The sequence below is a fragment of the Dasypus novemcinctus genome, chromosome 13 (assembly GCF_030445035.2).
Source record: "Dasypus novemcinctus isolate mDasNov1 chromosome 13, mDasNov1.1.hap2, whole genome shotgun sequence".
Classification (NCBI taxonomy): domain Eukaryota; kingdom Metazoa; phylum Chordata; class Mammalia; order Cingulata; family Dasypodidae; genus Dasypus; species Dasypus novemcinctus.
In genome coordinates, this window is record NC_080685.1 from 101,975,943 (window position 1) to 101,999,976 (window position 24,034).

The window sequence follows — 24,034 nt, forward strand, 5'->3', positions numbered from 1 at the left end:
CTCTTGAATGTGAGCAAATAAACAACCTCCACTTATTACAAGTTTGTTTTCTTTCTGTTTAAAATATATATTTGTGACTATTCAGGAACAGAAAATAGTTTTTATTATCCAAATCAAAACACAGCATGAGGTACTTCCAATAAAATCAACTGTAGATTATACACAAGTCAAAATCATCTGCCTGTTTACCGAGTTCAAAATCCTTCCAGGCACCAGGAAAAAAGTTTAATTTAAGATTTTAATCTTTCCATATATTACAGAGTTTCTGTAATGGATTTTGTCATCTGAAATGAAAAGATTGACAGGTGTGGATATTATAGATTTATTACCCATTGGTTAAATGGTCAGAGTTAGTGTGTAAAACACTTCCACAATATCCCATAGATTGTACTAGGTTGAAAAATTTCTACAAAGCCTGAGGTAGACGAGAGTTAAGGTTATATTGAGCAAGGAAAAAAATATGTTTTATTCCACAATGATCCTTTTCTAAATGGAAACATTATACATTAAGCCTAAAAATGTGATATTGAATTCAAAGAAAAAATGACGAAATGTTAGAAAATTTGAAAGAAGTCTCTAATACTGCAGTAATCAATCTGATTATTTTGAAAGTGAGGGCCATGAGCCGGTAGCAAATGTTGGGACAAGTGCATTTAAAGATGAATAAATAATTCAAGGCAAAATTTAATTCTCCAACAATAGTAATCATTATACATAAAGTATTATATACAGAATGAGTTTACAGATGGCAAAAACTGAGGCCCAGAAGAGAGGAACTGATTTGTGTAAGGTTAGCTAGTTGGTAGTACAAGAAAGATGCTTTCAAAGCCACTCTGAGTGCAAAGGCTTTAGATTAGCAAATGCAATTTACGTGTATATAAATGTTAGAATAATGGATGATTGGCTAAACTATGGGATGTCCTGGCCACAGGACTGGGAAATCGTCGACTCTGCTGATCACCCTGGACTTTTCCTTATTCTTTGAGGATTGGGACTGTAGAAGGTTCTGGTCTGAATTTGAGAAACCTCTGGTCATGAGACTGAATCTGGTCTTAGACTGGCTGTTTCCAGCCTCATTTTACTTCCCTGGGCAAAAACACAAGAGCACTATAAAAGTGCCAAGGAGAAATATGCTAAAAGTCCACAAAATAGTAATATTATTCCATGAGGGTAGAAATCAATTCTGTAAAGGAAGATGTGAGTTTATATATTTTCCAGAGAAGATTTGTCTCAGAGACACAAAATTTTTCTTATAAAGCTCTTGGTAGATTTTTTCCTATGAATTAGAACAAAGACCCATTTCTCTTTGATCTTAGATCAAAAGTCAGTATCACAAGGGTGCTGATTTATGAGAATTTAAGTTCAGTAGGTTAGGCCTTTTCTTTATTTTTATGACTATATTACCAGTTTCGACGCGATGTTTGCTCAATTATATGAAAAACATGACTTTGCTAATTATTTTACAGAATGGATCTGCTGATGGACAAAATGGCTCTGTTAACCAATTTGTTCTATTTGTCATTTTGAACTGTGGCTGAATGAGTTGGTTTCAATTTCATCTTAAGACTGGATATTGAAAATAAAATTGGATGCTTTTGAAGCATCCCTTAAACAGTTTTAAATTTTACCAAAACAAAACGTCCGTTTTTCTCATGTTAAAAGACTCCACAGTGTTAATGCAATGGATTTTACCTAAGGATGATGCTTACATCAAAATATGATAGTGCACTAAATCATAAATGCACTAAATGGCACAATGGAGGCAATTCAGATGAGACAGGCAAAATTCAGGTAACACAGCCTATCACAGCTCAAGGTTCACAGATAGAGTGGGCTACTGTCCTTCCAAATCCCCCATTCACTGATAGAGAGGGAAGGACATGATACCCATCACACACTCTAGGGAATCCTGTGGAAATGGATATTTAAGCTAATTAAGACATACATAACTGGCCATAGATATATATGAGTAAGAATACAGAGATTCAGGCTCTGATACATGAAAGAAAGTATTGCCTTGATATTTATGTATCTATACAGATATAGATAGATATCTAAATATCTATGTCTAAGTTCATACATTTATATACTCAGGGGTGTGTTACTCTGTATTCATCTGGGAGATGGACTGTATCTTCTTTCTTATTTACTAAATTCATAGTTCCATCTTTACCTCTAATTCTTCTCTTCTAAAAATATTTTACATATATAAGAGAAAAAAAAGAAAAAAAAAAGAAAAATATACACATGGAGAGAGGGGGTGGTTATTTCTTTACCTGGTGGAGTCCAAGCTGCAAATATGGAGTAAGGCCCAAGTACTGTGATATTATGTGGAGGATGGATTTCTTCTGGCGTCAGTATAGGGGTTTGCACAATGTAATCATTACTAGTACTGCTGCCTCCTCCCGTTTTGGCTTCTAACTTGTAAACGTATCTATATTTAAAAAGAAAGAATTGTGATAAGACATTCACAAGGGACACAACCAATCCAATGTCCACATAGAAGAGGTGGTATTGGATTGAGAAAAGTGGACATGGTGGACGATGGGTATGGGGAAAGGCAGGAAGAGATGAGAGGTGGAGGTGTCTTTGGGACATGGAGCTGCCCTGGATGGTGCTTCAGAGGCAATCACCAGACATTGTAAATCCTCACAGGGCCCACTGGATGGAATGGAGGAGAGTATGGGCCATGATGTGGACCATTGACTATGAGGTGCGGAGGTGCCCAAAGATGTACTTACCAAATCCAATGGATGTGTCATGATGATGGGAACGAGTGTTGTTGGGGGGGGGAGAGGGGGGGGTGGGGTAGTGGGGTTGAATGGGACCTCACATATATATTTTTGATGTAATATTATTACAAAGTCAATAAAAAAAAAAAAAGACATTCACAAGAGACTTGAACAAACACTGCTGACTTGGTTATCCATTGCGTAGTCTTAAATTTGTGACAAATTGTAAGAGAAGCTCCCTGACCAAAGGTTTACCTTAGAGTTTTGTAATTTTGCTAGCACAAGTCGGCAATCTCACTGGACTGTCACTATTTCCTGCCCCACCCCTCTTTATTTTTAACCCTTTAGTAATCCATAGCTTGTCTTTAAGAGTTCAGGAGATTCTTGAAATGTACTGGTGGATTGTGGAGGGTTCAGATTAATCTTGCCCATTTTAACAGGGAATTATATTTAGAGGAAGGTGTTTCTAAATTGATCTTCAACTCTCTACAATAAAACTAAGTTGATCTGTATACTCTACAATAAAACATATGTTGATCTAAGGTATATTTTGTCTCTGCTGGGAAATGAATGGGAATGAATTATGAATAGGTGGAACTTTTCTTTGTCTGTATATAATATAGAAAATAGAGAAAGCTATACTAGAGAAAAAGAGAGCTAATACAAATCAAAATTCTTTAAATAGCTTTTGTTGCTGGTCTATCATGTTTGTTAAGATAATTTGATAACTTTCAAGATTTAACACTTTGTATATTTTATATATTTAAACATTCTCAAGCTTTACTGTCAAATAAAGGACTAATTATTTATATTCTAAAGGAATTTTAGGTACTCTGAAGGCTAACTTCATACCTGGGTCTCTGACATCTGAAACTGATATATAGATGTCATCAATGAATGAATTGCTAAGGAATGAACAGATATATTGAATGATTGATTCAACATTGTTTCAGTGGGAGAAATCTTTTTAACCTCCCTGAAAATTTTAAAATCTTACTGGATGATTGGTAATAGTTTTCTTTTAGTTTACCTGCTGTTGGGCTCCAGGTTTTTATCAGTGAAACTCTGCTCCTCTCTGCCAGCCAGGAAAATCAAGGTTCCATTACGACTCAACTGATAATGAGAAATGAGGCCATTGGGCTTTTCTGGCTGACTCCAATATAATTCCACCGTTGTAGAATTGATGATAATGTGTCCAGGTGTCACCCAAACTCCTGGAAGAAATAACACAGCAAAGTTTTATTGTTGGGATAAAATAAACACTTTATCAAAAGTCAAACCATCCCTTCACAAACTATGAAATTTTTATCTGTTGATAAAAGTCTCACCAAGACCAACAGTTTTAAATTTTACCAAAACAAAACCTGCCTTTGTCTCTTCTGTTAAAAGAATCCACAGTGTTAATGCAAAGTTGTATTGTTTTATTTACTTTGGAGGTAGAATAAATAGTTGGGGTAATTGTATTTATTTATTGCTTGTTTATTTTACTTATTATATGTTTTTTGAATTGGCTTTAGAAAGTGACTGTCAGTTAACAGTGGTAGAAAATTACTCCATATTGGCTGTTCATTGAAATGTTTTCGAGATCAAGGTCTGTGCTTGTTTGAGTCTTTTATGTGGACCTCAGAAAATTATAATCTTAAACTAATCCATTCCTGTGCCTGTAAGGCCATTGTGTTTAGATCACTTCACTTAAGGACCTTTGATTAGATTGATGGACCTGGGTGGGTCTTAATTCTCTTACTGGAGTCCTTTATAAACAAAGGACTAAAAAGCTGCAGACACACAGGAGAAAAGCTGCAGAGACAGAGAAACCCCATGAGGCTGTGAGAGAGGTCCCAGAGGCTGGAATCAGTGGAGCACAGAGGCACAGAGAGACATCCTCAAGAGGCTGCCCAGGGAAGAGGGGAAGAGAAGAGCCACGTGCCTGATTGCCGCAGCTCAGCTCAGCGAGAAAGTAAGCCTGGAGGAGAAGGCAGAGAGCCAGTCCGGCAGAGCTGCCATTGTGCCATGCCACGGGGTAGGATCGCCAGCAACACACCTTCAGCAAGACATCGTCTCTGAAGATGCCTTGATGTGGACATTTTCACAGCCTCAGAACTGTATGCTTTTAACCTAATAAATTCCCACTGTAGAAGCCAACCCTTTTCTGATATGTTGCTCTTAGCAGCTTTTTGCAAACTAAAACAGGGCCTGAGAGACTATCCAGGGATTTCAAATTCTAATGCCTATTTGCCTGAAATGTGTGGAAACAACCATAATCTAGCATGTATCTGAATTACACAATTCAACAAATAAATATTCTTTCCCTTGGTGCTTCTGACCCCGTGTGCTCAGCTGTTCTCCTCATCTCTCTCTGGCTACTCCCTTTCAGCCTCATTTACTGGCTCCTCTTCCTCTACCAGATTTCAAAATGTAGTGTCTCAGGAGCCCCAGGCCTCTCCTCTCCTCTCCCCACCCCTTCCTTTCCCTCTCCTTCAATTTCATCCTCTCCTATTTTCTCTTCTTCTCTTCTAACATTTTCTTCCTAGGTGATCTCCATTTTGTCTCTTCATTTTAAATGTGCTAAAGACTCCGAAACACATGTCTAGGCTAAAATCCTGTCATAAATTCCAACTGTCTGCTTGACACCTCCAATGAGATGAATAATTATATATCAAAAAAATTTTAAAAATCAGAGTCAAACCCTTGGTCTACATATATACAATCTAGTCATCCCCCAGGCTTGTCCATCTACCCATTCCCTTGGGCAGAACACATAAAAGGATTATCTTGAGGCTTCAATTTTCCTCACTTCCAAGCGTAACTTAACATCAAGCCATACAGATTCTACTTTGACTCTATATAGTTCTCTATATCTTCACTGCCACCTCTGCTAGTCCAAGCCACATCTCTCTCTCCTGGACTCCTATCGTAGCCTCAGAACTAGTTTTTGTCTTTTAAATATTGTCCTTTTCTATGCAGTTCTTCACCCATAAGCCAGTGTTATCTTTGTAAAAAATATATGACTCTTTGGAGTTTATTCATATATATTTATTCATATAATATAATATAACCTGAATTCTTTAATCCCTGTATTCTTTAATCCCTACAATTTCTGGCTCCAGTCTAGCCGGCACTGTTCTCCCATCATTTGCGAAGCTCCATCCACACTAAACTCGTTTCTACCCCTGGAATGCTTCAAGTTCTTTCCCACCTTGGGCTTTTACACTTCCATTCCCTCTGCTGAAACACTGTGCTTCTGACACTGTGACATTTTTGCCTTTTTTTCTCAGAGTTCACTTACCAGTAAATACCAGTAATATCACCTTCTTGTCTGACCACCCTCTCTAATTCTAACTCTAATCCTGTCGAAAGTGATCCAGTGTAATCCCTCACTATCACATGGCCTTTTCTATTTCTCTCTTAACACTCAAAATATCATAAGCATCTTGTTTCTTTAATTTTTTTGGGTTGTCATTCCTGTGTGGTCATCTGCTTTCTAATGTATCAATATAAGGTTAGATCCATGAGGTCAGGGATCTTCTCTGTCTTATTTGTCAACGTATCTTTACGGATAACACAAGGACTAATAAATTTTCAATGAATGAGTTTATTGTAGATATATCTTCTTCAAAACACTATGTTAAGCACTCTACCTAGTCCTAGGAAATGCAAAGATGACTAAGATGTGGTTCATTCTCTCAGGGAGTTTGCTTTTCTGTATAAAAATAAAATATATACACAGTAACTATAATTCAAGGTCAAACTTTCAAGTAGTTTTATAGATGTACAAACATATTGATGGGGAAGTTAGAGATGTGAAAGTTCAGTCCTATCACTTCATGTTGTCATTTAGGTATGCTCTGAATAGACACTATACCTCTCTTCTTTAGCTTTTAAAAACTCATTTCAATATTACGTTCCCTTTATTCAGTAGTTGTTTGTTGATTGTATTTCCAGTGTAAGTTACTTTGCCAGGAGTACATTTTTGATATTTCAGAAAAAAGTTTTCAGGACATTGAAGTACAATTTATTTATCAACATCCTGAAAGAATCAAGACAGATTTCAAAATGGCCCAAACTCACTAACTTTTTAAGGAGCAACTTATTCCTGAGGAGAAAGTAGAACATTTTGTTCTGAAAGCTTGCTCTATGTTAGAGGCTTGGAAAAAATTCACAAATCACAGTATATATTTATGTTTGGATTTTTCTGTCAGCAGTTGTCAGATGACTTGAAACTAGAGCTCTGATTTAAACATGATATTAACTCGTTGATTCAAGAGATAAATAAACTTATTAAGGTAATAATCTGCTACCTGTTGTCAGTCAAGTCTTTCTCACCTTGAAGAATATCTTAAAAATCACCAAGGCCCTAGAAATGCTATGGATTAGTTTCCAGTTTGAACCAGTCTATACCTCTGGAGTCAACTGGAGGCACTAATGAAATAAAACAGAGCAAGATTTTGGGTTTGCTTCAAATTTTAAATAAAATTTGGGGTTCATATTTACACAGGCTGGTGAAAGTTCTGTTCATATTGGTAATAAATCTTATGTCCATTGGTTTGATTGATGTGACAAATTTTAAAATGTGTAAATATCTAATAGATGCTCTATTTTAGTTGATCAGTTAGATAGAGATGATGTTATTTTGGCAGCTTCAAGAAATCCTTGGTAGCATCTCCCACCTTTGGTGAGAAGTCTTAATATGTCCCATGGGAAAAATATGCTCCATCCCCACCCTAGCTGAAGTCTCAGGTAGGCACCAGAAAACCTATTCTGTATAAGGAAAATGCCAAGATGAGGCCATTTAGGGAAGGAAATGGGTGGTAGCTTGGCTTGGGAAATAACCCCGGGCAATTAGGGTGTGGGTGATCTAGCCCAGAGCGATGAGGAAGAATGGTCAGGAGGAAAACTCTGGTGGGCCTCATGACACAACTGCTACTGAAAAAGAAACCTGTCTTCTGTAAATGTTGTACAATATCTTGAGTTCTATACCATATTACCCATTCCCCATAGCCTCAGAAATCTTCACTCCAATTTTTAAAAAATCCCAGCATTTACTAAGGATTGGCTTTTATCTGGAAACCAGTGAAGAGACCAGCTAATTTAAGGGCTGCACTGGCTTCCGGACTATGCACTATTTGTCAATTTATTCATTCAACATTCTAAGCAATCTTGTGTCATTTACTCTGCTGCACACTGTGGACATGGGAAGAAAGACATATTGTCTTTCCCCTTCAGTGAGTTCACAGTAGCATGGTGAAAAGATGAATTAATGAAAACTTAAATCCAGTTTGATAAACACAGTGTGGTATTACAGAATTTAGGATGGGTATCCAACACAGGTGTGAGATGGGGAAGGATGGGAAGTGGAAGTGGTCACAGGAGATTTCCAGAAGAGGAGACAGTGAGCTAAGCTTTGAAAAAGTGGGAGTGAGCTAAGAAAGGATATAGGAAGGGATATCTAGCCTGAGGGGATCTCAGACAAAGTCCCAGAGCTGTGGGAATCACTGTGGAGCAGGAATTCCCTTGGCATAGCTGGTGTTGGATGTCATGTGGCAAGCATAGAAAGACTCCAAAGACTGACACAAGTTAAACCTTGAATGGTCTTTTGCCATGTGCAGAAGATAGGAACTTCTTTTTGCTGGAAGAAAGTGGGTTTTTATGGAGGTAATTAGTGAGAGTTATGCCTATTTCAGTCAGAGGGGAACAAGAAATAAGATAGGAAATATGAGAAAGAGGAAAAATGACTAGAGGTAGGAAGACTACTTAGGAGGATCTGTAGAAAACACAGGACTCTAGAGAAGTTAAAGCCAGTACTTGTGAATTTCAAGGGAAAGTGTGTGGAATTAGAGAGCAAAGAGTGGAGGAAAAATCCAAGGGGACATTAGCAGTTCCGCGGTTCAAACCCCGGGCCTCCTTGACCCGTGTGGAGCTGGCCCATGCGCAGTGCTGATGCGCGCAAGGAGTGCCCTGCCACGCAGGGGTGTCCCGGCGTAGGGGAGCCCCATGCGCAAGGAGTGTGTCCCATAAGGAGAGCCGCCCAGCGTGAAAGAAAGTGCAGCCTGCCCAGGAATGGCGCTGCACACACAGAGAGGACACGACAAGATGATGCAACAAGAAGAAACACTGATTCCCATGCTGCTGATAAGGATAGAAGTGGTCACAGAAAAACACACAGCGAATGGACACAGAGAGCAGACAACTGGGGGGCAGGGGGAAGGGGAGAGAAATAAATAAAAAATAAACCTTAAATTAAAAAAAAGCACAAGGGAAGAGAAATCTGAAATGAAACTGAAAAAGATTGGTCTTTCCATTTTTCTTTTTCCATAATATTAATGCTAGTGGAAAGCATGCCTGCAATTTTGCATGAATTAACTCTGAAATGAATTAGGGCTCTCTGGGACAGTAATAATTCTAAAAAGAGAGAGTAATAATCCAATTCAAATTTTTCCCACTATTTGACTAAATATAGCAATTTTCCATGAGGATAAAATTGTAGAGGACTATGTCCAAATTATCAACGAGTCTGTGGGATCATAATGTGTATTAACATTTATTATTCCTTTTCTGAAATTGAAAATGAGGAAATGAGAGGGAATAGGGAAAATCTCAAGAGGCTATGAACAAATGCTTCCTTTAATTCTCTCATGTCCATTTAGAACATGCAAGTGCTGGATCTTCAAACTATTCCTGATTCACTCCAAAATTCCATTTTTTAATGTTATAGTTGGGTTAATAATTTAAAATGATATGTTTGTTTTCATTTTATAGTAAAACATTACAAGTTAATGTTATGACCAGTTTGTTTCTACAACCCAAGTTAAGACTCAGGCTGCATTCCTTTCACATGTGAGTTATTCACAAATGGCACTTACATAGTCAGAAAATGGATTCTAGATCCATTCTTCTGCAGAGGAAAACGCATTTAGTGCATTTTCCTTTGCCTAGTTATTTGTATTAAAGGAAAGATGCATAGAGTTAAAAAAAGAAATTAAGGGTGTATCTCTTCTCAAGCTTTCCTGCAGGGTTGAAAGCTATATTTTTTAAGTGAAAAAAATCTGATCACTTTCAATAAATCTTGTTGAGTAAAGTGGGGAAATAGATGCATATTTTCAAAAAATTTGAATATATGGATTTGGTGGAGTAAACTGGAGCAAGAGACTGTGCTATTTTATCAGGGTTGCATTTCAGCCAAAACTGGTTGGTAAGAGCCTTTAGAAATTATCCATTATCATCAGAGTATCCATTTGATAGTTTACCTTTCCAAAAAATCCACTGCTGGTTTCTTCCTTTCAAAAGAACACTAAGCTTTTTGACATGAAACATTCTTTATATAGAAAACATCATTAGTGAATTCCTGGTGAGGAGCCATATGCCCCATATGTGGAATTTTCCATTTTATTCCCCATTTACTGGTAGGAAGTTCAGGTCTAATATTATGAGGTACAACAGTCCATTTCATTAGGAGAGTAATGGACAAGTAGTTCAGGACTCTACTGGGGTAATTAACATTATATTTCTGCTTAAAAACTTATTTATGCCTTGGTTTCCCCATATGTAAAACAGACACATATTAAAGATTAAAAAAAAATAGTCAATCCCTAGCACAAACTACTGGGCATATTTTTCTCCTAAAAGTAAATGACACCTATTCATCCCATAGGTAACCATTGTTGGGGATGCAACTTACAGACTTTTTCTATGCACATGTATTTATTTACCTATAGACACGAAAATTATTTTCTCTGTGTGTGTTTTTATTCATAAAAGATACCGTACATTAAATGTAGTTTTATAAATTCCTTTTAATATGTACAGATCATTTCATTATTTCTAAACTAATGCAAGGAATTCCATAATATGAGTATATCTGAATTTATTTAGCAATTCTCATATTCATGGATATTTATATAGCTTCTGACATTTAGACATTACAAAAAAAAGCTTCAATAATCATCCTGGTCCATGCCTCCTTGTACAGTTTTTTTTTTTTTTTTCTGACTTAGATAATAAACATGGAAGTGCTCTATCATGGGGAATTTACATTTTAAATGTAATAAATATTGTCAACTTGCCTTCCATGACAATGGTACACCACTTTACATTTCCTCATGCTGTGTTTGAGAGAATATCTTCTCCATTCTTTGTCAAAATCCTTCTTGTTCTCGTCATCCATCTCAGGAGTCATTTGCTCCATAAACCTTTTGTGATGTTCCCAGAGGGTTGAATTTTATCCCTCCTCAGAACAACCTGAGCATTCTGTTCATTTGCTCTTTCATAACATCACCTTTCAGATTTTGTCTCTTCATACAGATATTGGATGCTTGACTGGTAAGCTCTTGAGGGCAGGGAATATTTTAGTCAACTATAGCAACTAGCACAGTGCTTATTATACCATAGGTGCTCTATAAATAATTACTGAGGTTTTGAGGAATTTCATAACCAAGTATACAATAATTTTTTCCCACAGAAAACCACATCTTAAAGGTTTAAAGAATGGAAAGCAAACTTATTTTAGGAAGCTATATACAGTTTAACCAAACCTGAGGAATGGGAACATAGAAATTTTTTTTTTTTAACCTGTCAACTTTATTCCTTCTTTCTTGTTTCTTATAGAAGAGTTTATAGAGTTCACTTCAAAACGCTATACAAAAACTTCTTTTCCCCAATCAGGGATTTTTTTCCCCATTACCTTGAGGGGCTGCCTGCAGTGTTTGACCTAGAAAAGGCTCACTAGAAGTACATCCAGCAGATGTACAAGCTGTAAGGGTGAAGCTGTAGTTGGTGTATGGCTGGAGACCTAGAAAAAGCAAATAAGAAATAAAGTATATCTTGAGAGGGTTACTTATTATCAGTTATGTACCAGAAGTAATAGGCAGAGTTGCAGATGTGATATCAAAAAAAATTTAACAGCAGAAAACACTTTTAAATATTATATATGGAATTCATAAACAGTTAAATATTAATTAAAATTTCATTTAACACTGGTAAATAAATGCTCAGCCCTGGAAAAGACATTAAAATTCAGGTAATCCATTCATCTCTCTTTGTTTTGATTCCCCTGTACAAGATGTTACTGAAGAGGCTGTCACACCCATTTGATGAGAGCATGCCATCACCCAAAGAGCCCATTCTGTCTATGGAGAGCTCTGGAGTTATCCTTATAATGTTTGAAAGTCCTTCTTATATTGTGGTGAACTCTTTCTATTGCTTCTAACCCTGGAGATGTGTAGAACAAATCTGACTTCCTTTCCACATGACAGTTCATTAAATATTTGTAGACAGTTATCAAATCTCCAGAGTTATCTTCTCTGGGATAACCATCCCAGTTCCTCTAACTGCTTCTTATATGAATAGGAGCAGAGAAAATAAAAAGAAGGTTAAAGTCAACATTTTCTAGCCCCAAGCCATACTTAGTTTACATTAACACCAATCAATACTTAAAAAAACAAAACAAAACACAACTTTGTACTTCCTCACCATGTGTGCCCATAGTGGACCAAGTCACACTCCTGTAGTTTTTTGGGGGGTATGTTGGTTTTGTCTTTATACATAGACTATAAATAACTTGAGAAGGGGATCATACTAATTACTTTTGTTCTAGGACTATGATACAGCACAGTAACTGCTCGATAAGTTCTCAGGGTAAAAAGAATGACAATCCATTTACAATGAAAGCTGTATATTGTTACATTACCCTCTGTGGCTGGTAACCTTGGGCAGGTTACTTAGCTTCTCTTTACCTTCCTCTACTGATCTGTAATAATGGAAATCATTAAAGCCCCTAGCTTCTAAAGCTGTTAGAAGATGAACTAGGTTATCTAGGCTTTCAATAAAGGGTATATTGAGGCTGACAAGACCTGTTCTCTTTGATTCTAAGGAAAGTTCAGACAATGGGGAAAAAAATTAAGAATAGGACAGTCTATGTTCAAATGAAGGCAAAGAATTGGGTCAAATTTTAACAAGGATTGACACTTATTTTTCATGAATATTGAAGTACATCTTCACATATTTTTTTCTTTTGGTTCTTCCTTCAGATATTCACGTGTCACTCTCACAGTGCATAGATTTCCACTCAAGTGCTATATTTTCAAAAATTTCTGATCTCTCTGTCTAAAGCACCACTCCCATCACTCTTCCTCCTGTCTACTTTCTTTTTTCCTACAGTTCAACATCTGATATTTCATCATATATCAATTTGTTTATATATTGTTTGTTCCCCCTCTATGATGTAAGCTCCAAGAGTCAGGACTTTGTTTTGTCTACCACTGTATCCTTCGAGACACAAAGTAAGTGCTTGGTAAGTTGTAAATGAAGGAATGAATTAACCAACTCATTCATCTAGAATTGGGGGAGTAGTCTGGGTTCACTGCTAAAATAACAATGCAGTGCAGCTGGAACTTCTCAAGGATTCAGCTTCAGAGACCATCATGTTTCTTATCAAATTGCTGATGAGATGCAGGAATTTATTTGATTATAATCTTCCATTTGGTTGCTATGGAGGATTTACATAATTTTGATATTTGTCTGATTTACAGATGAGGAATATGATGAAAGATCTAAGCCATATCCAAGCTACATATATTCGATAAAAGCTTATGGGAAAATACTAAAAACTATAAACTATAAAGCTCAAAAGAAAATGGAAGGGAACCTCTCAGAAGGGTCAGTGGTTATAGTGGCAAGCCGTTTTAGCCTGACAAAGTCCCTCTTCACCCCCATTACTGAAAAAGGGAGTCTTACTCCTCATAACACTGTTTCATCTAGTGACTATCTTGTTTTTTCAATTAGAACGTAAGCACTTCCACAGTAAGGATGGTACCTATGCAAGTTTTTTAAAAAATTTTTATATTTTATATCTAGTGACTATTTGAAGTGCTAAATAATGTTGGTCAAGTGAAGATGTGTTTAAGGAAGAGCTAGCCCAAAAAATGTTCCAAAAGATGGTAGGGCTATGAAGCTAAGATGTCTATCACAAGTGTGATCTGACCCAACAGATCCTTCCACATAATCCCATAGGTATCATTTCCCACACCAACTATTTTATTGAGGAGGAGATTCTGTTCTATTTTTTTAAAATAGAAAATTAATAAAATAGAATATTAATTTCTGAATGTAAACTTTAGTGTAGCCAGTAAAAGTGAAAAGATATTTCATATTTTGTCTGGAAAATTCTGATTGAAAGAGCCTCAATTATCTTCCTCCTTTGTGTTCTGGGCGGTTTATTTCAGACATGCTGTGACTGTTGAAGAAAAGTTTAGAATACAATTAGGATCAAAAAAGAGGAAATTCATCATCCCAGAGGTGTAGTATTATTGATTGGAAGATTGAGGTATCTGCAGTGAGGATACCAACTAAAAAGTAATTTAATGTATATAAAAACAGAAAATGTCATTTTTTCACAAAGTCTTTTTGAAGTGACTTTAGTGGCATCCATTTTACACATGACCCAGAACGCTGGAAGGCAGTGGTTTAGAGATGGTACATCAGTGAAAGCTACGTTGTTAGTTGTTTTTTTTTTTTTTAATTGAGGAGTTGTTCCAAAGGTGTTTGTTAGAGATGTTTAAACTGAATGGGATGGGTTGGCCTAGCAGTCTGATGCCAAGGCTGGTTGAGGGAATTTATATCTTGAAGCTACTGGAGATACTGGAATCACAAAGGGATGCTTAACTCGGAATTGAGTAGAAAGTCTAAATCAGTAAGCCAAAGGAGTTCAAATACATGCCAAAACCAACAGGAATGAATTTGTTGAACTGGGGAAAAGATTGAAGAACCAGATCACCAAGAGATGGGAGCATGCAACCTCAAGTGAAGGGGGGGTATGATGATATTGTGTAATTCTTGATGAGCTTGTCCTCAAGAGCATTTGCCTACCTCTGGCAGTGTGGAATGTGGGTATGCCAGCAACATTTAAAGGACTACATGGGGCAAACGAAGGATAGAGATACCCAGGCTCATTTCAACTGACATTTGCCAGTGTGTGTCCTGCAATTCATACTGGCTATGTTTAAGCTCCAGAGTCCATTCGCTCTTCTTCTAACAAACTCAGAATTTCCTTGGATAGCCAGCCTTTGGTCACCATCAGTCTTTGTTTAGAGTTGACTCCACCTGGATTGAAGAGTGTACCTATGACTCAGGTGTGGACAAAAAGCTCACTTTTCCTCCCTATGTTAGCACTCAGGATTGGGTTCTTGACCTAGATCAAGCCAATGAGAGCTAAGTGAGAACTTTTGTTTTAACTGTTGGTAGTTCTTTTTTCACCACCTAGAGCTTGAGAATAGAGGCTGGATGAGAAATGAGAAGATATTGGGTCTTGGAAATATCATTTGGTACCCTCAAGTGAGTCAGGTCTAAAGTCAACACCTTCCTTTTCAGTTTCATGAGACAAATAGATGCCCTTTCTGGTTAAGCCCATTTGAGCTGAGTTTTCCATGACTTTGGAACAAAAATGTTCTAAGTTATACTGTCTTTATAGTTATTATTAGGGTCACATGCCTAAGAACAGGCTCAAAATCCTTTGTTACATGGGGACCATAAGCAGTTAGTATGAACACATCCTAGACATTCTACCTTTAAACAGGATAGAAAGAGTTATAAGACTATGGGAAAGAGAATTAACAACAGCATGAATAATTCCTTCCATATATGAAGAGGCTTCACCTTGAATCTCACCATAGTCCTCATTATTCCTGTTTAAGAGGTAGGAAAACTGAGGCTCAGAGAACCAAATAGTCACACAGTAGATGAGTGGCCAGGTGGGGGTAGAGACAGACTAGGACTTTGACACCGAGCCACCCTGTGCTCTTGACATTACATTAAGTGCCACAGTCCAATACAATGAAATTATATAATGACTATCTTCCCTCTGAAGATTAAACAGCATCTGAAAGACCTAAAAATGGTAGAAACCATTGCAGCTGCTCATAACAGGAAAGAAATATGTTAAGGATTTAGCTCAAACATCAAGTCAATATAAAAATTATAAAGTAAAAAAAAATTCAGGTATTTTTTTTTTTGGTTGTTCCATTTTCATTCCTCTTTTAGTTATCTGGACTCTACACATCAACTAAAATTTAAATGTATTTTATGAGAAATGCAGTTATTTTCCAGGGAGTTGGTTACTAGATCACATAACGACCATGCTAGCTAAGGTTTGTTGAGCACTTACTGCTTAGAGAGCTCCTTCTGCACTGTACAGTCATGAATACAATATATGTCCATACTTACTCACTGAGTTACATGCTCTTAACTACTCATTTTATAGGTAAGGAAACAAAGGCATAGAGAGTTGGAAGAACTTGCCCATGGGCACAGAGCTATTAACAGTAGGGTCAAGACCAGGATTCTTTGCAGCTGGGCTGAGAAATGTGGCCCAGAGTTATTGGGTTCGGCTTCCCAACCTTATCAGGAAAACAATGGCTTAGGTTGCTCAAGGCCCTCTGCAATTTTTAGTAATTTAAAAAATACAAAAGAGGGGGGATATATATTTAAATATTTTCATTTTGAATGGTATCACAATTCCTGTACTGAGGCAAGACACTGTGGTGGATAAAAGAGAGGTATCTGAAGTCCGCCTACTTGAGTTCTAATATTTACCTACTTACTAACTCTAACCATTGGCAAGTTTTCTCATCTCTAGGTGCCTTAGCTTCCATATCTATAAACTAGAGGCATGATAGTGTAGACTGCTTAATGGGGCTTCAGAGTAACTTAAGAGAAGGCAATATCTGAATCCATAATTTTTTATATTCTATTTCTTAGGTCTTGTATTTTTCATATTGCTAGAGGATTGGATTACTGATAGACTTGGCTCAAATCACCTGTAAGGAATGCTTCAACTACCATAAGGCATAGATGATTTACATGAACTGGATGACCTTTCATATATACGACTCTGTGAAACTCAATAAAATCAACACATTTCAAAAGGAATTTGCTGTCATTTTAAGTAAGCCCCTATTGGTAGTCCTTAAAGTGAGATATACATGAAATATTAGCAACTGGCAATGAAAAGGGCACACCAATTGAAAATTACTCATGAATTGATCAGGACGAGAAGAGGGAAATAAAGAGATGTCTCAAAGGGACTGTTCTGACTGTAACTTAATCCTGAAGTCGAAGAGTAGAAGGAGAAAAGAAAACATCATTCAAGTGCTCAATATCAAGTTAAAAGAGTAGGAAATAGCAGTTGTAGAGTAGAGAAAGGCAAATGCATGGAAAAAAGCCAAGTATTTAACATTTCAGTATAGTGAAGATTACTGTGCTTGCAAATTACCTGAATTTCTCTACAGGGAATCATGTTCTCTTTTAAAGGAAAGAGGCATAATATAGCCAAACTCATTACAATTACACTTTCAAGTAACATTACTTTCAAGAATAAATGTGTGTTAAAAAGGGACTACAAAATGTCTGCCTATGGATCATAAAAATATGATTTGAAAAACAAAACCCATGCTTATGCAAGTTACATTTGATACAATCTATAAAGAACAGCTTGCTTCCAATTTTTTATCTTGAGATAAAGTCAGGAAAAGGCACTTTGTCTGTTATAATTTCAGATAGCAAGTGCTACATCAGAGCATTCTGCCCATTATCCTATAGAGTCATCTGTTATTTTCCAAAGAATTGCCAAATAGTCCTAACGAATGCACAACTCCACGAGTCCCTCAATCAGCACAGGTAGAGATTAGTTCAAGTGCTGAAAGGCCTGAGTTACTTTAAAATGTTTTGGTTAGGCAGGTAGCAAGTGTTGTAAATAGCCATCTTGTGGGCATGTAACCTGTCCTGGCACCAGTTTTCCCAAACTGGATATCTGTCTGGCCGGTCTCTGCTGATAATTGCATTTCCTTTCACCCTCACTTGCCTGGGAAATCTCTAAGTAATTTCTTCCAGAACTTCTCTGCTCAAGGAGATTCCCAGGAATTTCCAGCATTTACCGGAAACCGTGGTTGTGATGGGTTGAGTTGTATTAGGGTTCCGCTGTGGATCAATCTGATTCTATGTGAAAATAAGGATGTTCAGAACTGATAAACTATGGCACCATAGGCTTACTTTAGAGACAATTAAGGTACATTTAAATTGTGATTTGCTTTACAATATTTGTTCAAGAAATATTTATGATCTCACTTGCTAGAGTACCATCCATCACAATCTTAGCAGCTCCCCATGCCACTAGTCAAGCCAATTTCCTGGCCCTCTGTGAGCAGCCTTTGTTCCTATCCATTTTCAGTTTCAATGCTCTGAAGTATGAAATTCAGTTGGTGAATTTTAACTTGATACCTCATATGAACTGGGCAGCAAAACTTAGGGACTCTTGCTTTGCCAGTGCCAGTGAGGTATGACTTTCTGTTCTGACTAGTTGGTACAAGCTTATTTCCATGCTTCATTCTGTAAATAATGTGAAATTCCAGGTCCTGGCTTAGCTGCCCCCTCCCACAATATTCTAGTGCCCAGTCTCAGCCTAAGAAGCATTTCCTAAATAAATTACTTCCTTGGCAGACTCTATTTCCAAATACAGATTTACATTAAGATTATTATTGAGATAGTTACCAAGGAAAGACCCTTGCTTTGGATTTCAGTGACAATATTTTAATAAATATATTTCTTCTCTGGAGCTCCTATGTGCACTAGATTAAGGCTTCTTCTCTACATATTCAGTTTCTTTCTCTGAAAACAAAATGTGGTATCAGGTGGCAACAAAGTCTGATGTTGCTCTATTGTATCTCAGCGTGAGCAAGAGTTGGTCAGAACTGCTAGGATAAAACTGCTAGGCAAAGTGTGCTGGAATGTCTGGGATTTCAAGGAAATTTTTTTCTCTTTAAATATTATTGTCTAGGCTGCTTTCAACTAGAGATATTTGGTTTTCATGTCCTATTTTTACCATTGTTTAAAGAAAGGGAGAAATAGTGATTGATGCCAAGGTTTTGTTTTGTTTTGTTTTCCTTGTTTTTGCAAGTAGACAGGCACAAAAATAAGCTTTACTCAGAGTTGGAAAAATGAAAAAAATAATAGTTCATTGCCAAATCTATTTTCACAGATCTGATGCTTAGGGTCAGTGATCAGGTACTAGATGGAGAAATGTTGTCCATGGCACTTACAACTACAAGAAAAAGTTCCTGGAGCTGTTCTAACGACATGACCACCATTCTAGTGTTCTTCCTATTTCTTTTCGTTAAGTAAATACACCATCAATAAATCTGTATTGGCTGAGATCAGGGCCGGCTTCCTGGCTTTGTGCTAAGAAGGGCCACGAGCTAAATCCAATGCTCAGATTTCACCATCTTGAAATTCCTAATGATTTTTGAACAAGGACCCCACATTTTCATTTTGCACTGGGCCTTCCAAATTATGTAGCCAGTTCTGCCTGAGATTTACATATGTTTGACATGGGGATTTTTAAAAAAATCTCCAATCAAAATGAAATGTAATCATTTAGATATTGGTTTAATATTCAATATTCACTCAACAAATATTTTTGAAACACTTTTTTTATGTTAAATGCTGTGATAGTACCTAGGACATAATGGCAAATAGGAAGCTATTGTTTCTATCTTTTCAAAACTTACCTAGTTTTGGAATAGAGACACTAGTTGAGGAATAGAGACACTATAAAAGCATATTACAGAAACACAAACTCCAAATTAGGGCCAACTGACATGCAATGAATGTCTCATGATGATGGAGGAGATTGTTGTTAAGGTGGGAGGAGTGGAGTGAGGGGGGTGGGGGGGTATATGGGGACCTCATATTTTTTGAATGTAAGACAAAAATAAATAAATAAATTTTAAAAAAGCAAATTACAATAAAATGTAATAAATACTGTGAGAGCAAAAACCAGAGTTTATGCTGTTTTAGTACAAAAGCTTTTCATGAGTTTCTAAATAGATGGGAAAGGAAGGCATAATTATTCTCTCACCTTGCTAACTTAATGCTCGGGGGTCTTTGCTTTAAGTGAAATGCAATGACAAGCAACTTTTTAATTAATTATTTTGAAAACAATTTCCCCAGAGTTAAGAGACACATAGGGCCTTATCAAACTGGCTGCTAAAGAGGACATGCTTAATTCATTTTTCTCTCTGTGGCTCTAATTATTTAGTTAATCCTTTTACCCTCTCCCTCTACCCCACCGCTCACATCAGGAGGGCCATCTACAAGGTAGTAGAAACCCAAAGCGTAACAATGCCATACTGACATTCAAATTGTTCTGTACAGGATAGTGGACGTGTTTAGTAATAAATGATATGAAAAGGTCTTTTATTGACAAGCTGCCATTTGCTGTTTGCATTAGCGAATATGAGAAGATGATGGCTGCTCCTCCTTTGTCCCTATGGTATTCGGCTCAGTGAGATAGCAGAAAAAGCTTCAGTTTACTTAAAGCATTGATAACACCTCTAAATAATTAACTGAGGACTTCCTGTCTTCAATTACTTAATGCTTTTTTTTTTTTTTTAACATCCTGAGAGGATTATAAGCAATTTATGGATTTCACATGATGAGTGCATTCACCACTATTCCCACAAAGCATTTACGGGATCATGTTTCTAAAGCTTTGATGTAATTAAAAATAAGCATGGAGACAATGGAGCTCAGGCAAGGTGCTTGCTTTCCCTTCTGTCATTTCTAAGGACCTAGATTTTCAGGCTCCAGGAAGACTAGTGCTACAGCTTCATTAGTGTTCTACTGTTGCTTGGGGAATGACAAGGTTTTAGAAATGATGAGAAAATCAAAGCGTTTATCCTAGGGGGTTCAGGCAGCTCTTCGATCAAACATTGGAGATGGAATGTGAAATACATTTGATTATTTTTAGTTCATTCCATGAACTCAAGGAGACAGTCATTCGCATCATAAAATACTTCCACAGTGAATTTGGTCAGGCAGCTAACCATGGAACTAAAATCGCCCAAGGAGATAAACAGTTTACACTACGGAGATCTCAGGTGTTAGGTTACCTAATGCCTAGCACTATTCCTATCACATAGAAACTACATACAAGGTTTTGGAGGATGGGATTTATTTCCTCATGCAACAAAGAATTGCCAAAGGTGAGCATTCTCTCATCCGTTCCAGACAGTTTATTAAATTTTGCCCACAAACAGTGGCATGAACCAAATGAATTCTAAAGGACTTCAATTTTATTTTTTGACAATTAAAATTATGTGGCGAAACTTTTAAATATCCTAATAAAAGAGGATCACTGGCATCAAGCTATGTGTATGAAATCCTCTGTGACATGAAAATAGTCATTAAAAATGACAATGAATGGAAGAAGTGGTAGCATGAAGGTGTTTAAAGAGAAATTCTTGCAATTATTTTATAATTAATGATACTTTCAATCTTGTTGGTTTGAATGTTACAATTGAATTTGGTCTTGTTGGCTTATAAATGCTGGTTTCTAAAAAATGAAATCTGTAGGGCTGGCAACAGTTCAAAGCAAATGCTGGTTAAGTAGATAGATAGTATAAGTAAAAGAAAATTTTACTTGTGTCCCATTTTATGGTGAAACCTTTACTAGCACAAAGTCTTAATAGGCATTAATAAGGCTTTCAAAACTCTGTAATTAACATTCCATTGTCCACTCCCAGTCATTCTTTTGATTTCTACCACTGACTGCTGCATAGAAATCTGTTGTAGCACCTATTGTACTGTACTTGAAATTCTTCCTTTCCTTGTCAGCATTCCATATTACTGAGAGCTTCTTAAGAGCTGGAGTTTTGAGGAGCGAGTATAGCTCAGTGGTTTGAGCTCCTGCTTCCCATGCATGAGGTCCTGGGTTCAATCTCCCGCTTAAAAAAAATGAGGAATTTTGCTTTAAAGCACTTAGTGTAATACCTAGAACACAGCAAGCGGGCAACACATCTGTTTTGTCTGAAATGAACCATATTCTTATTTCCTTATAGAAGGAGGCAGTGGCTGTTTTTGTGTACATCAGGTTTCTTCCTCATCTTTCAAATGTGTATATTAAAAACATCTTTCTTATCTTGCAGGGATGTGAATGAAACTCAAATGAGTCAAAGGTAATTCTTTAAAATTATAAAGCACAACATAAATGTAAGATTTTATTATATAAACTGTTATTTAAATCTTTTGCATTGAATTTCACTTACTTCGGGAAATAAGATATAAGGCACAAATTTTGGTTATCTGAATTGATTAGGGTTCTCCCCCATTAACAATGATTTAACTCAAGACCTTAAGAAAAGGAAGGCAGTGTGCAAGTCCACAAGTATTTAGTAAGCACCATCCTCAAGATCATGGCACTGGGAAATAGTGGAGATTTTAGTGATAAATGCTTGGTTTAGTGTGTCAGGAAATTAGGTCTCAGAAACTAAATTTATATGACTGGGATGATTTCATGCACCCAAATAATGAACTAAATTACTTAAACTCTTGACGTATTCTTTTCAGTAAAATCAGGGCAACAATTCTACGTACCCCTTGGATTTTATATGAGAATCTAATTAGATAGTGCATGCAAAGTGCCTTGGACAAGATGTGGCCCATATTACAGTTATTTATTCCGCAAACATTTAGTTAGCAGCTACTGTGCTGGTGCAAGGATTGGCCTAGGCATTAGAGATACAGTGTTGAACAAGGTAGACAGGGCCACTGCTCTCCTGGAGATTACATTCCATGGGGAAAACCATTTTAAAAAAGTACAAAACACAAACCGATAGTAAAATATCAGGTAGTGAGAAATCCCTGATGGAAATAAAACGTGACTATGTGACATGTTAAAAAAGCTGCTCTAGACTGGCTGGTCAGAAAAGCCTTATCTTCAGAAGTGACATTCTGGTGAAAACATGTTAACTATTATGACAGTCACTACTAGTAAATACCTAAAGTTAAACTATTGCTAAGTTATACTATTATACTATGTTGTTGTTGAATATTAAAACTAATTATAATAAGTGATATTGGTTAAAATAATGCAATTGCTGTTAATCACTGTTAATAATAATAACAAATAGGTGCATTCAGTCAAAGGTCAACTATCTCTGTGTATTGATTACCCATTTAGCAAACAAATTTTAGCCTCTGGCTGCATTTTCTCCAACCTTCCAATACATTCTTGGTTATCCTAGTCCCATTAACTATGTATATATCCTTGCGGAATGAAAATGCATTTTACTGTTGATCTAAAAAAAAGTTAATTCTGATGTACAATCCTACACATAATGCACATCAAAGGCAAATATAAGTGATTTCTGAAGTTATCTGCTGTTGCGGCTTTTGCTGTCAGCGTGGGCTCTTCTATTAGCATGGTTAAGTGGGACCTGGCCATATGTCAAGAGAATGCGTCCTTTCGAAGTGACCTCATAGATCAAGCACACACCCCTGGTATGTTTCCCCCCAACCACAATGACAGACTCCAGACTCCTCCAGGAGGTATCCCCCCCCTTTTTTTTATTCACCTGTGACCGTATGCTGCCTGCTATCAGCAGTGTCCGTGTAGATGAGACCTTTCCCAATCTGCCTGAGCTGGTACTCTTTAATGATGCCATTTGGAGTTTTAGGGACCCTCCAGCTCACATGCAGAGCCTTTGCGCTCAGGGCTGTGATTCTCGGTGGGAGGATGCTCTCTGGAACTCCTTGGGTAGTGGCTGCAACTACCTGAAGACACAGGAATTAAACAGCAATTTATGGTAATAGTACACTAGGTATCCTGATCAATGAGAATGTCACTTTTGTTTTAAACTGTTGTTGCCTGGGCTGGCATATCATTAGCAGGGCTTGGAGAAGCAGTTCCCTTTTTTTTCATTCTTTCCCTCCCATCCTATTTAAACAATGAAATCTGACCTTGAATACATTGCATAAGGCTCATACTACCATTTATCACAAACAGGTCCAACAACAATTTTGACGGCAGAGTGCAGCCCTCAGTTTAAACAAGTAAAATCTGGCTGGCAGACTGTCCTTACTAGAAAACTCTTGATAACTCTTTTCCATATGGTCCATCAGTGTCTTTGCATTTTAACAGCCTGATTTCTACATTTTAAGCACCAGGAAATATGGAGCAAAAACCCACATCTGAATTTGCTTGCCTATAATATGCTTTGAGCAACATAAAGGGGCAGACTCTTCTGTGATACCCAGGATGAATTCAGTGTGCCTGCACCTACGTTCTAGAAAAAGAACAAAATGATAAGAAACAAGGATTAACCAACCAGTCATTTATTCAATATTTTCAAAATATAGTTTGGATGAAAATCGGCTGGATTGTTTTTTTCACAGAATTACCTTTGATTTCACTGCTTAACCAATTGTTTTGTCTCTGGTAGCTATATCTATGAGCTGTATCTATGCAGAAAGCACAGAAT

The 24,034-nt window shown here is 36.9% G+C and overlaps 1 protein-coding gene across 1 annotated transcript in view; it reads right to left on the minus strand.

Moving 5' to 3' along the window:
* The window catches only part of USH2A (usherin), an 838,570-nt gene that overhangs the window by 114,892 nt on the left and 699,644 nt on the right, over positions 1–24,034 (minus strand). Inside the window, exons 54-57 of the mRNA XM_058275221.2 lie at positions 23,129–23,327; positions 11,410–11,517; positions 3,763–3,946; positions 2,277–2,434 (exon numbers count right to left, since the gene is read on the minus strand). Of these exons, the coding sequence (XP_058131204.1) occupies positions 2,277–2,434; positions 3,763–3,946; positions 11,410–11,517; positions 23,129–23,327 (649 nt within the window). The remainder of the gene's footprint in view (positions 1–2,276; positions 2,435–3,762; positions 3,947–11,409; positions 11,518–23,128; positions 23,328–24,034) is intronic.